Source organism: Acartia tonsa, chromosome 3 (assembly GCF_053477335.1).
Source record: "Acartia tonsa isolate MP-2025a chromosome 3, ASM5347733v1, whole genome shotgun sequence".
NCBI classification, from domain to species: Eukaryota; Metazoa; Arthropoda; class Copepoda; order Calanoida; family Acartiidae; genus Acartia; species Acartia tonsa.
Window position 1 is genome coordinate 25012358 of NC_137262.1, and position 21228 is coordinate 25033585.

General features: G+C 30.1%; 1 protein-coding gene across 1 annotated transcript in view; it reads right to left on the bottom strand.

The window, feature by feature from the left end:
- Positions 1-21228, bottom strand: part of LOC145313727 (uncharacterized) — a 105376-nt gene that overhangs the window by 4137 nt on the left and 80011 nt on the right. Inside the window, exons 5-7 of the mRNA XM_080153279.1 lie at positions 20567-20679; positions 15605-15685; positions 10663-10718 (exon numbers count right to left, since the gene is read on the bottom strand). Coding sequence (XP_080009405.1) covers positions 10663-10718; positions 15605-15685; positions 20567-20679 — 250 coding nt within the window. The remainder of the gene's footprint in view (positions 1-10662; positions 10719-15604; positions 15686-20566; positions 20680-21228) is intronic.

Here is a 21228-nt window from a genome sequence, read left to right on the forward strand (position 1 = left end):
CTGAAATAAGATAACATATTTATATAAAAATCAAATATTTATGACAAAAATGTTTAACTTATTCGAAACTGATTTATATCCATTGGATTAGAACCGGTTCTCAAATATACTGAAAAATTATGCATAGCATCGTATTACACACAATTTTTCACGAGTATTAAAATAAACATCATTAAATTAAATCTTATTATTTTTAATTTTATTATCCGCGGAAAGCTGTTTATAATACGATGTTATCAATAACTCTTTTGGATAAATAATTATTAAATGGCAATTCTAAATAAAAATATCCTATCTAATTCAATATAGATTTAATAAATTATTCTTTCAAATTTTGTTTGAAACCATTCGATTATTAATATTTCATTTTAGTAAGATTAATCATTCTTTATTTTAAATCATTAATTAAAACAATCAACTTTATTTTTAAAAAGCAGGCTAAATTAATTATACAATCATTTAGAGTAGTAAGTTTTGTTCGTCCGTAAAGATCTTGTTAATTACTGAGCCGATTGAGTTCTCATCATAAAGGAATCTTCTTAAGGGTCATGATTTTGATGGATGGTTTTAAGTGATCTTATTTTAAATCTAAATCTTTTGATTGTCACAGGCTATTTTTCTACCACATCATTTCACCTTTGAAAACCTAAATACTAGGGGCGCAGATTTGTTTGGAATTAAAATGTCAATGATATGTCAGCCATGATTACTTTTCTTCATATGAATCCATTTCTGTGGGTTAAAATATAGTAAAAATCTTTCGTTTGCTGTAAGAATTTAAATTCGAAAATAGGGGGGAAGTACTTCTTAATAAAACCTTGATTGTCCAGAATGAAATAAAACCTTACTTCTTAATTAGATCATTAATTTAATCCAGCATTTAATTATATACGGCAATTTAAAAACCATTTTAAAGGTGTAATTATCATTACAACTATTATTAGTAATTATATAAAAAAAGTTGAAAAATTAAACCCTAAATGAATTCGAAATCGTTTAAGATGCATTTATAGTAAACTAAAACAATCCATGATTGTGTTTTAGAGTAGATACACCATTAAATACGTTCACTTCCCCAATTCAATTATAACCATTTAATTATAATACATTGTGTTTTTTTATGAGAACTTTTTTGAAAGCAATTTTACCCCACTTATAGTTATCAGAATTTAATGATTATTGGCTTATTTTCTTCGTTTTTCAATGCAATTAATAGAACACCAAAAAAATATTTCAGTTTTTATTTAAAAATTACAGTAAAATCTAAAATTCAAAACTTAGGTGTCAACATCTAAAAATGGTTTTAACGCATTTTTCTTATGCTCAAATATTCAACACTTCAAAGTTGAGATATAGAGCTAAAAATGTATGCAGATACTATTAGGGGCATGGACTGGAACATATTAAAGTTTGAAGGTCATATCTCAACCAGGGAGGGAAAACTGGCCCCCCAAAGTCGACTACAGAAAATCCAATTTTTTTTCTAGCAAAGGGTAGAAGATTTTGGCATAAGAAAAATGCGCTAAAACCAATTTTAGATGTTGACACCTTAGTTTTGTATTTTAGATTTTACTGTACTTTTTAAATAAAAACTGAAATATTTTTTTGGTGTTCTATAAATTGCATTAAAAAACGAAGAAAATAAGCCATTAATCATTAAATTCTGATAACTATAAGTGGGGTAAAATTGCTTTCAAAAAAGTTCTCATAAAAAAACCACACTGTATTAATGGTAATTTTAGACTATTAGGTGGCTAGTAATAAAATAATTTAAGTTGCACTTATACCTAATTGACTAAACAGGGAATAAAGTACACGAAGAAAAATCTTTCATAAAACAGAATTTTTCTTATTAATGAACGATTGATAAAAATAATAATATCTTAAATTCAGGGACGTCCAAGATAATTATTGAAATAAGGAGTTTAAAAGGTTTGACGGGGTTCCCAGTGTATTTTTTTTTAAATTGGAGGAGGGGGGGGGGGTAACACCATTTTACCCCCACCCATGGACGTCTAAATTGCCAGATAACTTTGACCTCACCCATCTTAATTCACAGAGTTTAGAATGGTTTTCTAGAAACTCTTTTTAAGCCTATCTACTATCCTATCTCTAGTTGCAATGGACAATATTGGGGTATAGTCCTTTTCACGACATCCCTCCATAAGGAGCGATTCTTCGTATTTTTCACAGTAGCTTTTCTCCTATTTCTAGCCCCTGCGGGGGGCTCTAACCCTGCGGGGCCAATTACCTAACCTAACACAATATAACCTAACCTAACCTAAAATAACCTATAAAAAGCCATTTTAAAAATACGAAGAATCGCTCCTTATGGAGGGATGTCCTGGAAAGGACTATACCCAAATATTGTTTTTGTTCTCTAGAAATCATCTGTAAGAGTATCTTCTATCATATCTCTACAGATGCAATAAGTAGTAATGGAGTTAAAGGTATGGTAAATTATAATTATATTGACATATATATGTTTATTTAATGTTACAACTTACAAATTGTTTCTTAAAGTGGCGAAGCTACTTCTTAGCTAAGGTCAAATACACCATAATGCTGAATTTTGATATAAATTAAAATCTTTTACTTTGCAAATGATTTTAGCATTCTATGCAACTTGATTTTAAATCTATTCTAAATGAACTGAGTAATATTGTTGGAACACCAAATATATGATTGTTGATCAAATGCGCTCTCGGGTATATGATTAGTTTTGCACGCACATTTAACAAGCATACATACCAAACAGATAATTACATAAATTTCAAATTAGAATATCCTTATAGATAGAAAGAATTTATTTGTTTTAACCTTAAAATCTCGCTAACTACTTAACAGATCGAGTTCTCCATAGGTTTAAGGATTATTTTAGGTTACGTATATATATGCCTGGGATGGTTTGAGGCTATTTTTCTGCCACCTACCTCCCCTTCAATCGAATACAGAGCATAACAGGAGCCCAACTCTAATTTCTTAGAAAGATCAACAAAAATATGTTTAAACTAAGATGAAAAATGCATAACTGCAAAGCTAAGCAAATCAGGCACTTCAAATCTTCAGATGTGGGAACAAAACCTCGAGTCGTAATTGCGAACAAGATATACCTAATTTCCAAAGGATTCGCCATAAATTTGTTAAATGAAACAATTTATTAAAATGGAGATCCTATTATATAAAACTTCTGATTATAATGGAAGTAATGACACACTAATAAATTAAGAAATGCTATGCTTTGTTTTCGATATCTAATTTACAAAGAAGATCTTCTTTGCTAATTTATAAATAAATTTTTTTTTTACCTTTTGTAGGAAGGTTTAAACACCCAATTTGTATCGAAGCTGATTAGAAAATAAGGAAGTAAATTGAAAATTGGTAGTATGTCAAATTTCAATATAATAATGGACCACACAAAGATAACTCTGCATTGGTTAGAAAGGTCTAGAAAAGTCGATTATATGATAGTTAATGGTTATGGCTGATATGTTGTCAACACAATTCATACTACTGACTTAATGACTACATGATTATGTTGATATAATTAATATACGAAATTTTAACAGGGCTAAAAGGGATGTACATTTCACAAATTTTTTTATCCTATCTTAAGAGAGTGTATACAGCGACTTCACATTCTCCCGCACGGCCTTCCTCTCTTAATTTATTATTGGTATTACCTATTTCTAATATCTTTCAATTTGTATTCATTATTCAGCTAAACTTTGTATGTGTTTTATATGTTTATCGAATAAGTATAAACTTTACAGGAATCATACCAAAGACAAGTATAATTATGTCCAAATGTAGCGTAGAAATGATTCAATTTCATTCAAAGGAACACTTTTAAAAATCCGTTAAATCTTATAGTAGGTTTCGTTAAACATACGGATACCTAGTACAGATGTATATTCCTTAATTATAAAGTAGATTCGCTACTAATGACAAAGAAAAACTATTGTAAAAGGGGAAAAAATATTAAGTGGACATTTTCCCCCACTTTTCGTTAAAACTTTTAATTATTTTGTGTTTGTGTCTTTGTTTTTAACCTACTTCTTTTAATAAAAGACAATGAAAAAAGGGTGAATTTTATTATTTTTAATTATAAAACTTCATCCATTTCTGATATAAGAAAAGTAAATCATATATTAGACGTACTAATAGCGAAGGTTAGCTCCAAAAAATGAGAAAAAAATTGAAAAAAATTGTATTATTATTTGATATCTTGATCTAATTAAAAGGATATTGATAAAAACAGGTGTATATTCACTTCAGCATATAATCATACTAATATTAAGTTTCATATTCGCAGGAAGCCATGAGAGCAATAGATTTTGTTTCTTTAGATATACAATCAGAAACAATAATCCGTCCAACTTAAAAGGAATTTCTAGCAGAAGACAAGACATTTGTTTATATTTACTATTTAGTCATTTAGCTTAAATAAAACTGTTAACTAAAAATTTAACTGATTTATAGCTATCTTATTCTATGGGTGAGATAAATAAAAAATGCACCTTCGTATCAAAATTAGTAAACGTTATAACCAATAATGTGGTTGGATTGTTCCTTCATTGTGTTACTATTGGTCTAATGAAGAAATTGTTCATCTAGACTTTTTATGTCTATTACTATTTAAAGATGATTTTTAATAATGAGATTGAAGTTTATGCTGATTTAATATAATGCGTTTTTGATGATCGATAATTTGGGGAAGTATATTCACACCATGAAAGATTGTAAAAATAGAAAAGAAAATTATACAACTTATTTCGCAGTTTCTTAGTTAACTTCATATTTGCAATAATGTTTGCAAAACAAGGAAGATTAAATCCAATAATAATCCAACTGTTTAGAAATAGTTGTAATGGAATTATTCTACTACGAGATCCATAGTCCTTAGCCTATACAAGGGTCTTTTAGGAGTCTCACAAAAGCAAAGGGAATAAGTGAAACTTAACATAAAGCATATAAACCTAACCTTACCTTTAAGTTGCATATACAAAAGTAAAATTTAAAAAAAATTTTAACTAAAAAAGGCAAAAATAAAAGTCTCTGAGAACAACTAAATAAATAAATTAAATATAAAGGGAGATCTTATGTTTCATCAGACAAGTTTTTTTTAAAGATTTATTTAGATGTACTTATTTAAAATTCAAGAGGAAAAAACAATGTTATATTCTCCCCTTCATATTTAAACCCAAATACAAACAAGGAACCCTTATTTATGCAATTTCAAATATATCTTCTCTCTCCAGGGAGGGAGAGGACATTAGCAGAAAAATTGTCGATATGCAATTTTGATGGTTTATGCCGACTAAATGTATTTATTTAAAAGTGGTCAAAGCTAACTCATTATTGAAGAGCCGTTGTTCTAATAAATTGTTTATCTACACAACATACATTTATTTAATTTTGTCTTTAGCTACCCAAGGCATAATTCTATTTATAAAGATCCAGGGCCCCAAGTTACTAACAATATTTTATCAGCAGTTTTCCAATCCCTTTACACCTGACCCTATCCCCCCTCCCCTAGAATTTTATTCTTTCATTTCTACTTAACCAATATCTAAGGTCTACCCTTCTAAAATTTTAAACATTTATGTAATCCACATACATACTTTTAGAAGAGGCAAAGCTTCTTTAAAAAGGACTTCTGTCTGTCTGTCTGTATGTAAATGAAGAATTCTTATCTAGTTAAATATAAATTAAAAGTTCTAAAGGACCAGGAAATTAGCGGATTATGCTGTTTAAAATAATTTTTTATCAAGCAATACTGACGCCTTTTCAAACCATTCTCAAGTATCCCCATTTAAAACTATAGATTAGTTGAGAAGCTGCGATTTTAAAAAAGAAGTAAAAAAAGAGAAAATCTTCCTGTTTTTAAAGTCTGCTTTATTATTTTCTGTTTGTTTAAAGGGTCAAAATTAAATTAACTCAACACAGACATAAAAAAAACAAAATTTAAAACAAGGAAAAATCCAGTATTTTCTTTTTACGAGATCTGTTCTTCTGTCTGCCTGCGAGTAGGCTTTACATCTTAGAGAATTCGTACTGGTCCTCTGATGGTTTTGAGCTATTTCTTTAAAAACCCTCCCTTGATAATAAATGTGGGAGGGACCTAATTACCCATTTTAGGCAAAGCCACTTAGGGATCTAAAGGGATAAGACAATGGCCGATAAATTAAAATGCATCCCCAATGATGATATACAAAATTAACCCTTCTGTAGATTAAAATTAGTGGTTGAAACTTTTGAATACTCAATTTAATAAAACACTCAATAACAATAACGAATAAGAAAACATTATTATAAAACTTTTGGGACTCTTGAAATAAACAGCCACTTGTCCCCCCCCTCTCCCTCTCTCTAAAAGCAACTAGTGTGCAATAAAATGCTTTGGATATACATTTCATAGTTCCAATTTTGATATTAATCCTGAAAGATAAATTTCACATAGGTTCTTATAACAATTAGAACTGACATATGATCAAATAATTACTAACCATGAAATAATAATTGCTTCATTCACAATATCATGTTATTAGTATGGAGACTAAAATTGACTGGATTGTCTGTTTAGTGCTGTTATTATACCTACAGGTAATAAGTCAGCCATGACCACTTTCATTAATGGCAAGTCGACAAAACAAATAATATTGATGTCAACACACGGCCTCTAGTAATAATTAATGCATAAAGCTTTTGATATGTAAATTTAATGCCAGCCATCATCACTTGTTTAATAAGTCGACATAAACTATTCAAATATAACATCGTCAATGGAGATATTGTCAAAAAGTACTTTAAAACTAGCATCTCGATATTAGGTCACCCACGACCATTTTTATTGTTGACATAAGTATTTAAAGAGCATGCAAACCATAATACATTATATTATTCAATCCTATGATATCGACATTAAGCAATAAAATCACAAGCATAAATAACTTATCTTTTGTTTCTTAAACTAGCGTATTGTTTAATCGCCATACTATTAGTATTGTTTGTTAAATATTTCAATAAATCATTTGATACTTGTAAGTTATACAAGGTCAATTAATAAGAGTCTTTGCAATACTTCAAATAAAGGACGACAATGTCCATTAGTAGCAAACTATTTTGTTAAGATCAATCCAATAACTAATCCGGTTGAGTTCTTCATTTTAGGTTCAAGACTATTTATTTACTTTTATGACTCTAGGGATGGTTTTAGTCCATTTTCTTCCCTTCCTCTCAATAAAAAGTCTATATATGTTACAAGCTCAATGCCTAGTCTTTTTTTAAAACTACAAATAATCTCTTTAAACGAGAAAGCCCAATCTGTCCCGATTTTGTATCACTTTTAAAAGTGCGATTCCAGTTACGTCATATACGTTTCGGGAAAGAAAAAGGGAAGAGGGGAAGAAAATCTCTTCAAAAGAGATGGGAGTAAAGGGAAGAGATTTTCTTCCCCCCTTTCCTTTTTATATGACGTCACAGGAATCGCACTTTTCAAAAGTGATACAAAATCGGGACAGATTGGTCTTTCTCTCTTTAAACTACAAATAATCTCTTTAAACCTCAACTCAGGGGCGTCCAAGCTTTTTATTTTGGGGGGGGTAAAATTTTTTTAAGGGGGGGGTAATTCGTTTTTTTGGGGGGGGGGGGGGGGTAAAATGGCAAATTTTTTTTACCCCCCCCAATTTTACCCCCGGGGTAAAATTTTTTGGGGGAGTAATTTAAATTTTATCAAAAATTTAGCATTAAAAATGCGCGCGAAGCGCGCAAAAATCTTTTTTGTTAGAGATTTTCTATTTTTGGGGGGGCTATTTACCCCCCCCAAATTGTTTGGGGGGGGGGGGTAAATACCCCCTCCTAAATGGTTGGGGGTGCCTACGGCACCCCCAGGGTAGGGGTAAATTTTAAATGGGGGGGGGGGGTAAAAAAAAAAAAATCGTTTGGGGGGGGGGGGGGTAATCGCCCCATTACCCCCCCCCTTGGACGCCTATGCCTCAACTTTCACTTTTTGTGAACATATCAAATTGCCAAATTAATATTTATTTTGCTAAATCTAAATTATTAATGGAAAGTTGATAACTTCCTATTTCAATTTAACTGTAGATATGTATAGACATATGACCAGGTGGCTTATTATGCCAGTTGGAAACTTAAACCTAAGCGAAAATTATTTTATCATACCCTAAAATTTAAAAGTTTACTACTAGAAACAAAAACCTTTTTTTATATTTTTAATTAGTTGAAATCTATTTGGCTGCCTTAAAAACAAGTTAATTATAACTTTTAGAGATCCAATTTTCAGTTAAAGGGGAAGTACAGACTTAATTACAGACTAGAATAGCTTCGCTGAAACAAATAAGTGTTGAATATGTGTGGGTGTAATTGCTAAAATATCCTAAAACCAGGCATTAAGGGATAGGACAATGAACGATTATCTTATATGTAATATTACAAGCATTTTGTTGATATACATTTGTAGTAAATATAATCCTAATATAATAGTAACAGGTTATTTATGTGTGTATTTGTGTATGTATCTTTATATCTCGCCAGCTGCTGGGCAGATAAGGTTCTTCTTTGCGGAGAGGCTTTTTATATGTCCAGGTTATAAGGATTATAACTATTTTGGGGGAGGGTACTGAGACAAATCACCCCTGGAAAAAAACTCACCCTACCAGAAAAAAAAGTATTTTTACATTTCCTTAAAAACTAAAATGGTAAGTGAAGGGTCGACTTTCGCCACCCCTTAACCTAAGTACACCCAGAGGCCTCTATAAGGGCGCATTAGAAGCTAGTATCAAATAATTTTTTTTACTGTGGACTATATGGCATTAGCTAAAAGTGGTCATGACCGACATATTATCAATATAACATAACGAGATTCTAGTGATATTTTTACTGTATACAACATACGTACGTAAAAAAAAATACATGTAGGTTTATAAACACCTCCCTTAGCCCCTGGCCAAACCTAATAAGGCCTAATGTTGTTTAGTATGTTTTACACAACTTAAAACAGAACTATATTGCCAAATATAGATTTATTTACATAATTCAAGTTGCGCCCATAAAAAATAACTTTTTTTTTTAGGCAAATAAAAATTCGTCTAATATTTAATCGACTTTTAAACCATGGATATTGTATGTCGAACTAATTTTTCCAAATTCTTGAATAGGTTGGAATCTTACATACACTATTTTTAATTATCAAAATTCGCCTATAAATCAAGGAACTATTCAATTTGAGTTGAAGTTTTAGGAGATAAAAAGAAAATTTCTTTTTATATTTAAATATAATTTATCCTTATTTGTTTATAAAATCAATAAGCATGAATAAAGATGATTAATGTAAAAATTTATAAAGCAATAAGGACGTTTTTATCATACAATAGTAGCGAACCTTTTTAAAATGGTAAGCTTATCATTCGGAAGGAGAAAGATCGAGAGAAAGAAAAAAAAGTATGTATTGTTGAAAAAGAGAGAGAATAATAAATAGGAAAGCAAAGTGACAAAATAGCAAGAGAAAATTTGGGTTACAGAAGAACAAGTTGTCTCTAATAGAGAAGCTTTGCTCCAAATAAAAAATAAATTGCAATAAAAAATATGATTTTACTGTCCGCAAGTTAATGATATGTTGTGACCTTTGGCAACCAAACGTAGGCACACAAATCAACAAATTAGTGTTAATACATTATGGCAAATATTGTTTTCATGGGTGTTTGGAATTCGATTCCTACAGTACAAATAAGAGTTAATAATTTTACTCTGTTCGGGGGTAAGCGGGCATTCTAGTTGCACCAAAGAAATATTGCATCCTTTATACAATATTAAAGTAAAAGAATAGGGGGCTACATGAGCTATTTGTAACTCTACCCACAGAGTGGGGACCCTGTCCAAATTTGTGTATTGTGCTTTCGAAATCAGCCAATAGCGTCTGAAATATATAAACACAGCCAAGTCCCGACAAAAGAAAACTAAGAAACAACTTTCGCTTAATTGTAAATAAATACATATATATCAAAATAACTAAAAAATCTGGACTCCTGGAGTGTAATATTCTGTTGACGGTGTGAGGGACGTTTAACTTTGATCTAGAACATGTTTTGCAAGTCAAAAATAATCTAAAAACCTATTTTGTTTTAGTTTATATTAACATTTTACCAATCTACATGCTGATAACAATTTATCCTTGACTAATAATTTATAATTATCTGTATTTCATGTTTCAATCATTAAAAAGGAATTGGCCACACAATTTTTTAGATTATTGGAAAATTAAAAAGTAGCAAAGGAAATGCGAATAAAATACAGATCGTTTTTTATTAATTGGGGAAAGAATAATTTCCTAATCTGTTATTAACCTATTCCAGAATCTATGAATAACTAATAACAGATTTGAAAGGAAAAAATGTAATGCCCCAAAGATGAGTCCTTTTTAGATTTTTTTTGTGAATAAGGATGCTACTTTAAAATAAGTGGACACAAACAATAGCCTAAAACCTCCATGGCATATAATGAAGCTTTCCTAAAATGAGGAACTAAATCAGTTCAATGGTTAGCAAGATTGCAACGAACAAACAAAAGACCTAAATAAATTTTTATATTTTTTCCACTGCTATTTTGTTCTAGTTTTCAAACTGGTATATAAATAAAACTTACCCCAACTGTTGGCAGCAAAATATTTCCACTGAAGAACACACTGGCTACATGTCAAATCCTGCATTAATTTTACATTTTTAACTTTTTTGTCCCAATTCCACTCATAAAATTAGGCATATGGGTAAGAATAATAATTCGTATATCCCTAATCCTTATATAACTAAGAATAAGTAATTTTAAAAGATAAAAATTAAATAAATATGCTTTAGTACTGTTGCTTGGCTCATCTAAAGTACACACGACACACATATTTTTAGATTAAGAGTGCTATTTAAAAGAAAATATTAAAAAAAAGAATATAAAAATAAAGCATTCACAAAAACAAAAAGAAGCAGCTTATAGAGCCTAAAAAAATGATATCTTACAATATAAATGACCAATAACAGGTAAGTATATATTGCCAAGTATACGGCCAGTCCAAGTTATTGTTTATTGGCCTATCATTGGTCATTTGTATGGTATGAAGTCATTTTTTATAGGCACTATAAGCAAAGAAAAATGCAAAAAACAAACACTAACAGCATACGATGTACGAAAATAAGTATTCATTTTTTAAATTATGTGTTACTAATCAGGAAGTAATCATCCTTGTTTTACATATGATAAATTAAATAAATTTAAGGATTTTAGAGAAAGACAAAAATGTTAAAAGCAATAATTTTCTCCAATAACTTATTAAAAATCTATAATCTATAAAAGAAAGTTCTAAAGATAAAAATAATTAATATAGAGAAAGTGAAATTTGTAGAAAGAATTACACATAGAACAGTTAGGGAGTTGAATCCATTCTTATAGAAGCAGAAATATAATCTATGATTACGATTTTGACCCTCTAAAAAACGTAATCTATCATTCCAATTTCCCCTTTCTTGGTGATGATATCATCAACGCCGATACGATTTTTATATGTACCATTCCACTTTCAATGGAGGCAAAACTGGAATGGTACATTTATGTTTACATATCAGCGTATTCATAAACATTGATTTCATTATTTAAATCGACATAATAGAAATGGTATATTCTAGTTATTATTTTTATTTTACATAAATTTTTTAAAAATCATAAACAGTTTTTCATACACTCCTACGATTAACATAATTTAAAATAGTATGTATGATTTCAATTATGTTGATGTTTCGCCTATCTTGAAAGTGGAATGGTACATTTTAAAAATCGTATCTGCATTGATGATATTATCACCAAGAGAGGCAAAATTGGAATGGTAGATTACAAAAATCATATCAGCGTTGATGATATCATCACCAAAAGAGGCAAAATTGGAATGGTAGATTACAAAAATCATATCGGCGTTGATGATATCATCACCAAAAGAGTGGAAAGTGGAATTTTAGATTACGTTTTTTTAGAGGGCCAAGACCGTAATCATAAATTATATTTCTGCTTCTACAAAAATGGATTCAACTCTCTAAATGTAGAAGTAGATTTTTAGGAAAGAGTTAAAATAAATTGTTAATGATAGATAGTTAGTTAGAAAATAGATAAGAGAGAGAGAGAGAGAGAGAGAGAGAGAGAGAGAGAGAGAGAGGAGAGAGAAAGAGAGAGAAAGAGAGAGAGAGAGAGAAAGTGAGAGAGAGAGAGAGAAGGAGGGAAGGGTAAATGAGAAAAGGTAAAGATTATAGAAAATTTTATAGAATCAATTAAAACCAAGACGAAACAAATGATAGAAAGATAAATAGATAGAGTGTGTTTATTATATAAAATTAGATAGACAGAGAGAAAGAGTGTTTCACTAGATGGACAGTTTATCAAAATAATTTTGTGTGTAATCAATTTTCTTTTTGCCAAATCCATCCATTTATCAATCCTTCTACATTTCTATCAGAGGGGAAAGGATACATATTCAAAAAAACAAAACAAATCATAAAATTAACAAAAACACTTCAAATGTAGGAAATGTCTTATATATAAATAAATCACATTATCAAATCAAAATAATCGCACAAACTGCCCTTCATGCATTGATCACCCCCTCTGATTTAAAAGTTAGTGTGTCTTTCCACCATGGGTCGGCAGCCACGGCCACCCTCAGCCACATTCACCGGCCTAATTTTGACAACCGTCAGTCCAGCAGCTTATTCAGCAACTCAATAAGCCTAACTGATAGCTGCTTGGCTATCTAAGCCACTCAAATAGCCCAATTCAGACGCAACTATCATTATTTAGAAATATCCTCCCTTTCTCATTACATAATATCTCACACTTATTTGAAAAGAAGGTGTATCAACTTTTTTTTTATAGCTAGCCGGTTCTTTTAGTAAGTAGTAGATGTAAAATTTTTCATAGAATTCAGATATGCAATCGGTTTTTTTGTAGACCTCTTATTTTTTAAGTAATTTAAGTTTTTTAAAAAAATAATTAAGTTGGTTTTAAGGTACTAAAACGCAACAAAATAAAAGAAGAAAATGGCCAGTAAGAACAAAAATACTAAGATCTTTAATTTGACACCTTACTTTTAAAATTCTGTTGAGTAATTATTGAAAAAATCTATTTTTTTAACCTCGGTTTAATAAAAACTTTAGACCTAAATATTTTCTCAAACAGACATAAAAAACTTGGGTTCATATATACCTTTAGAATCAGAAAAATATTACGAATCCATTGTAAGCAAAATTGAAAAAAAGTAAAAAAATTAAAAAATTAAAAAATGGCCAATTGTATTTTTTGTTCTGGCAACACTATCGTCTTCCCTTTTTTACCCCCTCTTTACCCCCTTTATACCCCCTTCCCATTTTTATACTCAATTCAAAAGTTAAGACGTTGCCTGTACAATATAATATGATATTTTCATATAATTCCTTTTATTGTAGTTTATATACTATATTGTAAACTTTTTTTTTCAATTTTGCTTACAATGGATTCGTAATATTTTTCTGATTCCAAAGGTATATATGAACCCATATTTTTTTACTTGTGAAATGATAAAATTGAGTACAAAGTTTTTATTCTCGTGGGTTTAAAAAAATCGATTTTTTCAATAATTACCTGACAGAATTGAAAAAGTAAGGTGTCAAATTAAAGATCTTACTGTTTTTGTTCATAATGGCCATTTTCTTTCTTTTTTAGTAGCGAAGCTACTCTATAATTCACTATGTCCGTCCGTCCGTCCGTCCGTCAGTCAGTCCGTCAGTCAGTCCGTCCGTAACGCTATGGGGGAAATGGGATTTACTCAGCTCCTATAAAAGATAGAATGCTGAAATTTTTTGACAACATTCCCATTATTAAGGAGCACAATTGACTATAAAACATCATTTGAGGTCGGACCGATTTTTAGCAGGTTTTAGGCTATTTTTATATTTTTCACATTTTTCTCCATATCTTCAGTGTTTATGGTCCGATTTTCAAAATTTTTTCAGTTACAGATATCAAAATTAAATTTCCTGTCGTTTAAAGAAACAATCATGAAGGCCAGACTGCCTTTTTAGCAGGTTTTAGGCTATTTTTATATTTTTCACATTTTTCTCCATATCTTCAGTGTATGGTCCGATTTTCAAAATTTTTTCAATTATAGATATCAAAATTAAATTTCCCGTCTTTTAAAGAAGACAACCATGACGGCCAGATTGCCTTTTCAGCAGGTTTTAGGCTGTTTTTTTTTATATTTTTAACATTTTTCTCCATATCTTCAGTGTTTATAGTCCGATTTTCAAAATTTTTTCAGTTGTAGATATCAAAATTAAACTTCCCATCTTTAAAGGAAATAACCATGACGGCCAGACTGCCTTTTTGGCAGGTTTTAGGCTATTTATAAATATATTTAACACTTTTTTCCATATCTTCAGTGTATATGGTCCGATTTTCCAAATTTTTAAAGTTTTTAAGGATTTAAAAATTAAATTTTTTGTCGTTTTAAGAAAACAACCATGGCGGCCAGACTGCCTTTTATCAGGTTTTTGGCTATTTTTATATGTTTTACATATTTCCCAATAGCTTTGTTTATTTTGATCCAATTTTCAAACTTTTATGGGATATCAGTATCAAAATAATTTCTCCCATTGTTATGAGCATCTTTAATATAATTTACTTTGACCATCGTCATCATACAAAATAAAACAAGGTTTCATATTTATTTTATCCAATAAATCTATTCTTGATTTTAGTAAAAACCTTTTAAATCTACCTGTACGTATTCCCATCTACGATTTTTTGTGCTTCGCTACTTATGGATGTTGTCATCCTTGTTTTGTTGCATTTTAGTACCTTAAAATCGACTTAATTTTTTTTTAAAAACTTAAATTACTTAAAAAATAAGAGGTCTACAAAAAACCGATTGCATATCTGAATTCTATGAAAAATTTTACATCTACTACTTACTAAAAGGACCGGCTAGCTATAAAAAAAAAAGTTGATACAACTTCTTTCAACTTAATAAATCCAAACAAAATATAATCAAATCTAAATGAAAAATTATTTTTCTCCCAGGAAAATGGATACAGATCACATTCAGCCATTGAATTTTAATATTCTAATTTAAAATTTCAATAAACATAAAAGAGAATATATTATTATATATGTATAATTACATTTAAATTAATTTTCCCTTACTGAAAAAAATAGCCTTTTGAAATTAAAATGTTCTCTGGCGAAAAGTAATGCATTAAAATAAGTTATTTATCGCTTAGTATTATAAACATCTTTCAGATGACATAAAAATGTACAATTATAAGATTAAAAACAGTTTTTTAGTTTTTTAGAAATGTAGAAGGCTCAGGCTAAAAAACGGTTTGAATCTTATGATTGTACATTTTTATATTCGTAGAAAAATGGATTTAATACGATGCTATACATTATTTTGCAGTATGGCTGAGAATCGGTTCTAATCCACCGAATATTAATCAGTTTCGAAGCGAAATTTTTTTCACAAGATTTTCTACGTAATGTTCTTTTTTTCCGATAAAGATTAATTAATAATATGTAAAATTCCTTTGGAAGTCTGTATAACATTTCAAAAACTTTAGTTCCAGGTCCTGGGTAATAGTCACCTCCACGTCCTGTTGCCAGCCTGAAATTAGATATCTAATTATCTATCTTTCTGTATGTCTTTCTATCTATCTATTACTTCCAAAGTCGATTTCTCTATCATTTTATATAAAAATCTGTACATGTATCTATATTTTCATCTATCCAACTATCAATTTATTATTCTATTCATTTATCCATTTTATATCAATCTCACCATCTATACATATGTATGCATAAACAACTAACCCTTTATCCATCTAACCATCTGCATGTAACTAATCATCTATCAATTTATCCATCTATCCATCTATACATTTATCCATCTATTCATTTATCCATTAATTCATCTATTCATCTATATATCTATTCTTCTATCCATAATATTCCAACTATCTATCTTTTTTTTCAATGTATTTAAAAACTCTTTAATGTGACTGCCTTTTCTATATCCATCCAAGAACTATTTATAAAACTTTTTGATGTAACTATCTAACACTTTTTTTTGTTGCATTTTCAAAATTGTGTACATACAATTTTGATAATAACCTAATTTTCAACATTTGATGTTATGTTTTAATTATAATTTTGTTGAACTAGATTTAATCTCAACAAACATTGAACTGACCTTATTAATTTTGCAGATATAATTAACATGTATACAAAAAATAAAAATAAAAACAATTATTAATTGAATTTAACAAAGCATCTTAAGTTTTATGAATAATATTTTGGACAGTGGCGTGGAAAGTGATTTACCAGAGAGGGTAGGGGGTTAATTTTAAGGGGGTTGCTAACATCCTTCTTCACCCCCGGCCACTGATTTAGATATAATTAAATTATTTCATCAGGATACAGTAAAAAAAACTATATTAACCAACATAAAGCTTGCCTAAGAGCAAAACAAAGTTTGTTTAGTTCAGTTGTTATTAAATTATAACAGTCAGACAAACATTTTATATTTTTTTATATAAATCTTTGTCTCTCTACCTGCAAATGAACGTAAATTCCATGAATAAAATTAAATTTCAATGCAAAATATGAAAAATAAAATATGAAATCTAATACTTTTCATTTCATTATTCATTTATCAGTTAAACAAAAAATTAATTCAGTCATACTTTATTATAACTAGTGTCTTTTCCCCAATCTAGAGGCCCTGAATTCAAAGAGAGATTAGAAAAAAGAAAATAGCATAAAACCATTCTTATACTTGAATTCTTTAAAAAAATTGCTTTTGAGGTGATGAAGGTATCCTCACTTCAAACAGATAAAAACCTATCCGGGACCTAAAAGAATCTTCATTGTAAATAAAAGCCATATCGGTCCAGCAGAAATCTTTAAGCACAGGCACATAAACAAGGAAAACAATTCAATCAGTTGAAAAAAGTTCACGCAATTTTTATTTTATTAGAAAATATTTTATTTAACGCACCGTTCTCATATTTGTTAGTGTATCCGCACCAAGCCATGTGACCTAATGATTATATGCTGTGTCTACTTTAAATGTTGTTTTGTTAATGATTGTTAACAAGGTTAACATAATTAATTTTTGTAGATTTGTTTATTAAACAATAGAATATTTACTTTAAAAGGGTAGATGTGTGTAAATTTTACAAATGACTTAATTTTTTTGTCTTCATTAAATTCTGTTGCATTTTAATTGCTTCGCTACTTAAGGATATAATACCAAAAGGAAAGTTCTTGAATTAAATATATGTCCATTCTTTATACTTTGTTAATAGTAGTAATCGCTCTAATTTACCCTGTCTACCATTAATTTGTATAAGACAGTAATACAATGAGGCTGATTATCTTTTTAAACATCTTAATTTCCTCTTGTCAACATCAAGAATGACAACATACAAAAGTGGCACACCAATGATTGATTAATCTTTGAAATGACTACTTAGAAACATGACTTTTTTTTGTAAAAACAAAATCCAGAAATCATATGTAAATGGACGATAAATCTCTTTGTTTACTTCCAATTATAATAAACAAATTTATCCCGTCTGTAGCAATGTAATGCCTTTCAATATTTGGTATATAAGTATAGACATTGCTATGCTTCAAAATTATTCCTAATCGTCATAAGATTGATAATTTCAAATCAAGAATAAGGCACAAACAGGTAAAATATCAACATGTTTATAATAGAAGTAAGGTAAAGTCTTTCTGGTAATAGTTATACCGTATTGTTCCAGGTATCTTCGACATTTAATGTATAAAAGCTTCACTCTTGTAATAATGATGTTAAGGAAAATGGAATGAAGGTTATTAATAATGCAACTACTGAAATTTAAAGCATGGACAATGATAAACATAAGAAAAAGTATTAGGACGTTTGTCTGCGTCCGTCAGTCCCCTAGCATCCTAAGATCTATGGCTGGTAAAAGCTAAAATACGTTCAATTCATTGAAAAACCTAACTTCCCCTCTGACCAAATGTTATGCTATTATTAATGAATATAAGACTTCCGCAGATAATGTTTAATGAGAGGCTCAATGTAAACGTTAACACCAGTCAATTTTTTATATTTTCCTAACCGCCATTTCTATTATCATATTCTTAAGTATGTAAAAAATGCAAATTCTCTAATATGTTTAAAATTCTGTATCTTTTTCCCTAGCAATGACTGATAAAAAATCTCGCGAAATTCTTAATAGAAAGTACGTATAAAGTATGTTGAGCTTATTTCAGGAAGGGAGGGGACAATACTTGTAAATTTTCACCACTCTTACACACACACACATACACTTACAGAGGTAGAATTTAGCCAAACAAATTTTGAGTCAAAAATAATTTATCCACTAAATTCCTGAGAATAATTAGATTCTTTACAACAGTAAAAAATGTTTTATTCATGAAAAAGATAGCATAGTTAGAATTTATTAAAGATACTTCATAGATCATTTTATCTCTCTGAAAAGCCTAGGAACAAGGAAAGTAGTTGTGAGATTTTTTTTAAAGAGAAGGGTTAATCTTTCTTTTTTTATATTCTTTTTCTTTTCTGACAATTTATATAACTATAAATCTATCAGATAATTTTATAAATCTATCCATGTACGTATTTTTTAAATTACTGACCAAATTAATATCTAGATTCAGCCTACATATCTTCTACAATATTAAATATACCTCATCAAATTTTTAACTATTCAGTATTCATCTATAAATCTATCTTTAGAGTTTAGCCCATTTTCTAGATCTATCCATCTAATAACAGTTTATCTATCAATCCTTCTATTGCACGTGACATCTATCCATCCATCTTTCCAACAATTACTTTTTCCATCTAACTCGATAAGTGCTTGTTCTAACTATATTAACAAATTAACTTTATCTATATATTATATCACTCATCGTATTCTAGTAACTATCTCCTAACTATCTACCTATATCATACCTGAGCGGATACTGATTCAGACATGCCTGTGAGGCAACCTTCCTTGGATTATCATTATCCATCTATCTATCTCCTAACTATCTACCTATATGATACCTGAGTGGATACTGATCCAGACATGCCTGTGAGGCAACCTTCCTAGGATTATTATTATCTATCTTTCTATCTCCTAACTATCTACCTATATGATACCTGAGTAGGTATTCATCCACATGCCTGTGAGGCAACCTTCCTTGGATTATCATTATCCATCTATCTATCACCTTTCTATCTACCTATATGATACCTGAGTGGATACTGATCCAGACATGCCTGTGAGGCAACCTTCCTTGGATTATCATTATCCATCTATCTATCACCTTTCTATCTACCTATATGATACCTGAGTGGATACTGATCCAGACATGCCTGTGAGGTAACCTTCCTTGGATTATTATTATCCATCTATCTATCTCCTAACTATCTACCTATATCATACCTGAGTGGATACTGATCCAGACATGCCTGTGAGGCAACCTTCCGAGGATTATTATCCATCTATCTATCTCCTAACTATCTACCTATATGATACCTGAGCGGATACTGATCCAGACATGCCTGTGAGGCAACCTTCCTTGGATTATTATCCATCTATCTATCTCCTAACTATCTACCTATATGATACCTGAGTGGATACTGATCCAGACATGCCTGTGAGGCAACCTTCCTAGGATTATTATTATCTATCTATCTCCTAATTATCTACCTATATGATACCTGAGTGGATACTGATCCAGACATGCCTGTGAGGCAACCTTCCTTGGATTATTATCCATCTATCTATCTCCTAACTATCTACCTATATGATACCTGAGTGGATACTGATCCAGACATGCCTGTGAGGCAACCTTCCTTGGATTATTATTATCCATCTATCTATCTCCTAACTATCTACCTATATGATACCTGAGCGGATACTGATCCAGACATGCCTGTGAGGCAACCTTCCTAGGATTATTATTATCTATCTATCTCCTAACTATCTACCTATATGATACCTGAGTGGATACTGATCCAGACATGCCTGTGAGGCAACCTTCCTAGGATTATTATTATCTATCTTTCTATCTCCTAACTATCTACCTATATGATACCTGAGTAGGTATTCATCCACATGCCTGTGAGGCAACCTTCCTTGGATTATCATTATCCATCTATCTATCACCTTTCTATCTACCTATATGATACCTGAGTGGATACTGATCCAGACATGCCTGTGAGGTAACCTTCCTTGGATTATTATTATCCATCTATCTATCTCCTAACTATCTACCTATATGATACCTGAGTGGATACTGATCCAGACATGCCTGTGAGGCAACCTTCCTTGGATTATTATTATCCATCTATCTATCTCCTAACTATCTACCTATATGATACCTGAGTGGATACTGATCTAGACATGCCTGTGAGGCAACCTTCCTTGGATTATTATTATCCATCTATCTATCTCCTAACTATCTACCTATATCATACCTGAGTGGATACTGATCCAGACATGCCTGTGAGGCAACCTTCTGAGGATTATTATTTGGACACACACGGAACTCGAAATGGCCCATATGGTTCGCAGTCAGGTCTATCTGAATCTAAACAAAAATATTTAAGATTAATAATTTGAAGATAAAATTAATTTGAATATTCATAGCAATGGTAATGTGCGTTTCTGGCTGGCTACACTCAATAAATTTTCTAAATAATTCTTTAGGTGGGTTTATTCTAATATACTAATTGATTAAAAATTGTATTAATTTGTATTTGATAAGTAAAGGAAATATAATCAGATTAATTTTATATATTACCAATGAAATAAATAAATGTAGCTAAAATATTTTAAAGCAAGTTGCCAAAAAAATGCACTCCGATAGTAAGATACAATAAATTGAAGAGATAGACAGATTTAATTAAGGACGATTAAGTCCAATACTAGCGAGGCTAGTTGTAGTTTTAAGCCTAAAAAGACGTCTCTCTTTCATTACCTAATAAGAAAATAGTAAAGCGGCTATAAAGAATTATGACCGCCAATGGTTTTAACTTTTTCTACTATTTCGGACGAAAATATGTATTTGAAATAAAAGAAATGGTACTGAAAAGTGGTAGGGGATATAGAATAGATATGAAGATAATAAGATTTGATA